At 36.6% G+C, this 7,538-nt stretch overlaps 1 protein-coding gene across 1 annotated transcript in view; it reads left to right on the forward strand.

Annotated features, from left to right (window-relative positions):
- The first annotated feature begins 802 nt into the window (after window positions 1–802).
- marchf9 (membrane-associated ring finger (C3HC4) 9) overlaps window positions 803–7,538 on the forward strand; it is a 17,397-nt gene continuing 10,661 nt past the window's right edge. Inside the window, exon 1 of the mRNA XM_053483035.1 lies at window positions 803–2,384. Within this exon, the coding sequence (XP_053339010.1) occupies window positions 2,064–2,384 (321 nt within the window). The 5' untranslated portion in view covers window positions 803–2,063. The remainder of the gene's footprint in view (window positions 2,385–7,538) is intronic.

Below are 7,538 nucleotides of genomic sequence, written 5' to 3' on the forward strand. Positions count from 1 at the left end.
TGTGGGTTGTCCCACACATCCCATGGGTACTCAATCGTAGTGGGATCTGAGGAGTTCAGATGCCCGATCGATGTCCTTGGGCTCTTTGCCTGCTGGGCTTTGTGCATGGTGGGATGTGGTACTGGGTGTTCTTCAGTGTTTTTATCAAAGCCAGCGCTGTCTTTTTTCACTTATCTGTGCGCCATTGGTTTGTCTATAGAATTGGACCGCGTGGGCTGGAATTTGCTCCTATGTGTAGAAAACAATCGCCACTTGATCCGCGCTCACCAGACGCTACGAACACAAAAAAAAAGGTTGATTTTAACGCCCTTGTGAACAAGGCCTAAAATTCACTTATACCACTTCAGCGCTGTTATTTTAGCAGTATTTTTTTTGTACTAATCCTAGTCAAAATAATTCATTTAGCTTTTACAATTAATATCTATTGGTGCAAGCATTTGCTAACATTGAGCAAGTAGCATAACGTCACTTTTACTTAGCATTTTGCTTATGGTGCAGGTTAAACTTCAGTTAGATGTCTATGTAGTGCAAAAGTTTCATTACATTCTGTCATGAACAGACATACAGATGGAAAATTTTCTGGTTTCACAGTAAGGTGGATACAGTAAGGAAAGGTGTCTCTGAATGCATTGTGCATTGGATAAAACAAAAGCGACTACACCCTATTGTACTAATTAACTAAAAACCATTTGGGACGGTCATATTTCCCGCGCCCCGTTAACACGTGATCAGCGTGTCACGCAGAGAGAGAGAGAGAGAGAGAGATCAGCACCTCGGACAGCAGCGCCTGTACAAAAAAAAAACTGCATCGAAATCAGCGCAATTCCGCTCGAAGCTCTCCACCGAGGAGTGGACCCGATCAGCAGTGAGTGTGTAAATGAATAAATGTGTGTGATCACTTTGCCAGCACGCCGTGTACCCGAGGACTAGCTCTGAGTCATTTTTGGCAAGACGTCCATTTTCATGGAGCAGTGAAGGCAAGGCTGCCATGATTTTATTCCCAGAGACTTCCGGCGCGTAAAGCAGCCCATCACCGCGTGGAGAAGGAAATTCGGTTTTATGGTGTTTTTTGTTTTTCCCCTTTTTTCTTTCGTACTTTTTTTTTTTTTAAAGAATACATTGTGTCCATCTTCCTTTGAACTACGCACGCGCTCGACGGTCCTCTGTAAGGGCGGGATGCTGATAGACAACAAAACACCAACGAGCTGCTGGGATTTTTTATTCTCGTAGCAACCTTGGGCCTTGAGTCTCTTATCTGTTTTTTTTTTTTTTTTTTTGGTCATTAATATCGTTGTTATCAATATATTTTATCATCACTATAATTGATATAAGAATGCCAGCTCGAGGTATGCTGAGTCCGGGGCTGGTCGGATGGGAGGTGGCGTCAAAACATGTCCACACACACCGATGAGAAAGAAAATGGCCAGGAAACGAGAGGAAGGATCCGTCATGATCAAATAACCGCGATGAACCATCAAAAGGGACGTGTATGACAGCAATCATCCTGTTTAGTTTTTTTTTCTAGCACTGCTCTCTGAGTGATGAGATGACTGTGGGACAACACTTTTTTAAAAATCTGTTTTGTACTTGTTTATCTTCGTTTTTAGATCACATCACTCACCTTCCCTGGACCAGTGCACTGACGCTTGTTTTTTTTTTTTACTTTCTTTTTTTTGCTCTAGTAAGACGGGACAGGGGTTTGAAGTGACTCTCAGATCCCCTGTGTGGTTTAAGGTTCGAGGTTCGAGGGTCGACTCGTTCTCTGTTCTTTAGACATAAACATTTTAAAAGGCGCGTCGATTTTTCCGGGCCGGAAAAAAAAAACTCTCTCACCCGCACTAACATGCCATCAGACAGCAAATAAACAGAAGAAGAAAAAAAAAGAAAAAGTAGTCTGTGATATCGCAAGCTTGTTCCTTTATACCTTTATTTCCTGACTATAACAAGGACTTGTTTATAAATAACACAACCACCACTAATAATAATAATAATAATAATAATAATACATGTCGACACAATAATCCGTTTCACTTCTGGCGCAAACCCCACGCATGTAGGGAAAGATGTTCAAGAACCGGATCCGCATGTTTTTCAACGAGCTCAAGCTCCTGGTGTTCATGCGGTCCGGTCCTCGGCAGCCCGGCGTGGACGCAGGGACGAGCATGCGCGGCCTGGGCGCTGTGGGCGGCTGCGGGTGGCGCACGTTCTCCCGCTGCACCGGCGACCACGACGCCGAGGAGTACTACGGCAGCGATGTGGGCGCGAGGCGGAGCGCGGCGGCGGCGGGACTGGACGAACGGGTGCACGCGAACGCGGACACGGTGTCCATGAGCAGCGGGACGCGCACTCCCCAGTGCCGCATCTGTTTCCAGGGACCTGAGCAGGTAAATACACAAAAATAGTAATGTTCATTCTATACTGGGCGTGCTCTGTCTAATATTGTTTTTAATCGTCATATTTTGCTTATTATTTAATAAAATCTATTTTGACCCATCAAATTATTGCTGCACTATTAGGAGTTGTGCGTTTTATTGGTTTAGTCTGTTTTTTTTTCCCTTTTCTTTCTTTTTTTTTTGGATCATGTGAATTCCGCTATTCATCAAAGGCACACGGAAACACACATCGAGCTCGACTCTGATTGGTCAGAATGCTGAGCTCACGCATGAAAACAGAGCAGTGATTGGCTCCCAGATTCAGTTCTATCAATAATGCAAAGGTTAATGCTGTTAATGAGACAGACCTGGCCTGTCAGACTGTGTGCTTCTGATCCTGTCGCAAATATATATATATATATATATGTATATAACCCACGTTTTTTTTTAGGAAATCGGACAGTTCCATCTTCTTTCTTTTGCCCCCCTCCCCTTCCCTCCCCCGGACATGTCCATGTCTCGGTGAGTCAGACAAACGCCAGGACGAACGGCAAATAGACGCGCTTCTTTGTTTATATGTAAGGGTTTCTGGGCCTATCAGAGCTCGCCGTCTGTCTGGGCTTCCCAACACAGCGAAATCCCCAAGTGCCGAATTAACACCTACACTGATGCATTATCCGGCTCTGCTGTCCAGATGTGCACGTGCAGGTGTTAATTCAGCATTAAATCACCGTAATTATAGGAGTCTTTTTTACCCCCAAAACACTGGCACTTTGGGTTGTGTTGTAATTATCACCTACCCTGGATAAAACATTTAATTTAAGAATGCTAGAGAAATTACATAATTACACTAATCACAGTTTACTACATTAGAGTTGTTTTACATGGAATTTTACACAGTTTACTAAATCATATTACTAAAGTGATTTTCTTTTAAAATGTGATTTTACATATGCCTCATTTCATTCATCACCAATTGTGCTTTTAAACGCGCCAAATTTATTTTCCAATGTAAAATATGTTTCCCCATGTAATTTTACTCACATTATTTACCATGTGATTTTTACACAATCATCTTTACAAGTAATTATACATGCTTTATTCATCTTCACATGTGATTTTTTTTAAATTTTACTTTAACATGTAATTTCATAGCTACTTCATCTTTACATGTGCTTTTTCACCTACTTTATTTTACAAACTGATGTGATTGTGCACACACTTTAATCATTTTTACATGTGATTACATACAGGTTTTATTTACATGTATGCTTTTTACACATACACATGAATTGACCTTTACATTTGGTTTTAAATGTAAAAATTTTTACATGTAATCAGATTTACTTCTTATGATTTTGCACATCCTTTTTTTATCTTCACAAGTGGTTTTACACCTACTTAATTTTAAACAAACAAAATTTATTTTTACTAGATTTTTACACATGCCTAATTATCACATTGGACTGAAGACATAATTATCTTAACAATAATCATATTTTATGCTGGCTTCATTTATTTTTATGTGGGATTTTACACATAAGTACATTATTTTAAACATTCTTTTACACAAAATTCATTTATTGCATGTGATTTTACAAATATTTTCTTAATTGCCACATGTGATGTTATATATAAAAATTTATCACAATTTCAAACCTATTTAATTTTTTTTACTCATACACATTTTATCTATAATTTTACTTATTCTTCAATTTTACCATTTTTTACACATACGTTGTTCATATTTACATGATTTTATACAATTTGTTATTTATTTTTATACATTATTTTATATATACTTTTTTCACAGATTTTTAAATATGTATATTATATGTGAAACATATTATATGTGAAATATATTTTCACTGTGATTTTATTTGTACTTTATTTTCAAGTGATTTATACATATATACATGATTTTATACATATATACATTTTTTAATTCATCATATGTGATTATAAACATATAGTTCATTTTACATTTATTTTACATATAAATTGATTTTTGTTATTTTGACACAAACTAAATTTATTTCACATGATTTTTATACACACATGATTTTAAACATACTTAATTTTTACATGTTATTTTACACTTACTACATTAAGTTTCACATAATTTTTACAAATATTTACTTTATTTTTATGTGATTTTACACAAACAAAATTTATTTTTGCATGATTTTACAAATACTTCATTCATGTTTACATCTGATTTTACACATACTTTCATTACCATGATTTTACTTATACCTCATTTATCCTCACATGTGATAATTCCTTTATTTTCGCATATGATTCATTGTTACACATATTTGCCTGTGATTTTACATAAACTAAATTTATTTTTATCTGTGATTTTACAAGCATGCATTGCATGGCATTTTACACACCCTTTCTGATTTTACACATATTTTATTCATCTTAACATGTAATTTTACACGGATAATTTTTTTTGTATGTATGATTTTACACAGGCTACATTTTCAGGTGACTTTACACATACTTATTTTAATTTTACATTTTATGTTATACCTGCTTTATTTATCTATAAATGTGATTTTACACATAATTCATAACACAAATTTACCTCATTTTCAACGTATTACATTATTTTACACACACTTAAATTATATTTACATGTGATTTTACACACATTTTTCATTTGTCTTTACAGTACAAGTTATAACATGCAAATTATTTTGACTTATTATTATACACATGCTTTGTTTATTTTGAAATTTTTTAATTACAAGATTCAGTAAGCATTAGTGGAAAGGCCAACCCTTTAAAAAAAATAATGAAATATTGCTTAACTGTCATTTTCTTTCATTCTAAAGCCATCTTCTAGCCCATCTGTGAACACATAACCCAGTTTGTAGGATTTGTCTGTTCCCAATCTGGCAACTCAGTCATGCAGCAGTCTTGTTATTGTTCATTGCTCATTATTGCTTTTGCTTCAGTGAATTAGTTCTTTTAATTGCAATATTAGTTTAAAAACAAGTCAGAAATCCATCTAATGTTTTTCTTGGACATTTTCATGAGCATTTTTCATTCAATTAAATATTTAGTAAAATTTCTACTGTATGTTATCCATCAGTCTGAATCCATAACATTGTAAAGTCCTGCAAATGTGTTGGAGGAAATTATTCAAGCCTGAAGTTGATTCTTTTTCAACACACTTGGGCAATAGTCAACGAAATGACGTATATAGTGTTTTTTTGTATACCACAGCAATTTGACAACAGAATTTTTAGTTCTGGATCATCCACCAAACAACTTAGTTATATTTTCACTGACATTATAATATATACAAACAGTCGCTTTCTCAGCGGATGATCTTTCCTTTGAAATTACAAAGATAAAAAAATAAAAAACAGACTATCATATTACAGGGGAAAGCTTCTTTTCTGGGGAATGTGCTGTGTCTTAAAGTGTACTGACAGCTACAAAGTGCTGATACTTGAGACTCTTTCCATAAACGTTACTCCTCTCCCCTTACAAAATACTTTCAGTACCACTATATCCATAACCATAAAAAAGAAGCAATTCATCATTAGTCATAGTTTATGTAGATAAGAGTATATACTGTACAGTAGATGTAGACGAGATTGTAGCGGCATTGTGGTGTAAAGCATATTATTTCCCACATACTCTCTTACTATCATAGTTACAGGAGGAAATAAATAAATATGGATTTAATGTTGCCTGCATTGTCATTTTTATAAGTCATATATTTCAGAAGCAGCATCCCTAAGGATGCTACGGTCCACCATGTCTCTACAGATGCTGTTTTTGTTCATAGCCATAAATTTAGAGTATTGACTTGTTGCAATTGACGTGTTGTATTGATGTGTTGTGCAGTTTTGACCTGAACTCTTCCCAAAATGATTGATCTGTAGAAATGTGTGTGTGTGTGTGTGTGTGTGTGTGTGACTGTAAGACACAAGACTATTCTATTCACTTCCACTTTCCATATAAGCTGATCTGCCAATCATGGACATGTCCTTATTAGGACAGAGTATAATACGGCTTGATTACAGGAGCCCCAGCAGATGGATGGTACACTGTTTGTATTACAGACAGAATAGTGAATTTTGGTCTGAGGCCAAGATGTGAAAGAACAGATGCGCAGAAGCCAGTAAAGCACATCAAATGTAGCTTAGGCTTGAAGATCAGCGGATTTTAAAAAGGACTGAGATCAAGATGTGTTTCAGGGTTTTGTAGTTGTCCCTTTTAATGCTTTAGTAGTTAGCATGGATTCTATACCAGGAGACTAAGGGTACGAGGCAGAGTATACCCTGGACGGGCTGCCAATCCATCACAGGGCACATGCATACACACACTCAAACGCTCATTCACACATGACAGACAGTTTGAGAACACCAATTTAGCCTAATCTGCATGTCTTTGGACTGTGGGAGGAAACCGGAGTACCAGGAGGAAAACCCCATGCACACAGACCCAAGGTGGGAATCAAACCTGGACCCTGGAGGTGCCTCCATGACGCCAAATTTTAGTAGTTCTGATTTCTTTTTTTATGTCTCATATGGCAACTGAACTAGAAACAAAAAAAGTAATAAACAGGACTTTCTAACAGCAATTCAGGATCTTGTTCAAAATCTCATTTCCACCATCTGATGTTCTTGAGAAAGCTTTAGATGTCATGTCCTGCATCCATAACCACTGTCTTTGATCACTGGAGAACTGTTATTGAATTACCCAGATAAGTCCGAGCAGGTGAGAAAATCACATCTCTTCCCGTGTGTCCAATTATCTCTGTAAACACGATTAGCCGATGTATGGTGTAGCAAGGAAGATCAATCTTCATTAGCCGCCTGTCAGTTTGTCGAGGCTCATAAGAAGATAAGAAGAAGAGAAATAACAGCGAATCATTTTGACGTGGTAAATGGGAAGTTGGCTCTCCGAGACAGAACAGATGACTTTTTAAAGAGATGGGAATCAGAGTGTTTACACATTAATAAACAACTCAATGCCTAGGGACTCTTCGATTTTTTGAAAGTTTAGCAGATGCGCTTAGCCAGAGCGACTTACATGTGACAGCACATTAATACCAATCTAATGAGTTTGCAGATTCAGAACTTGAAAGTGAAATGACTAATGATGGAATGGTCTCTAAAGGGGACATAAAGTGTGTATACA

Source organism: Clarias gariepinus, chromosome 22 (genome assembly GCF_024256425.1).
Source record: "Clarias gariepinus isolate MV-2021 ecotype Netherlands chromosome 22, CGAR_prim_01v2, whole genome shotgun sequence".
Lineage (NCBI taxonomy): Eukaryota > Metazoa > Chordata > Actinopteri > Siluriformes > Clariidae > Clarias > Clarias gariepinus.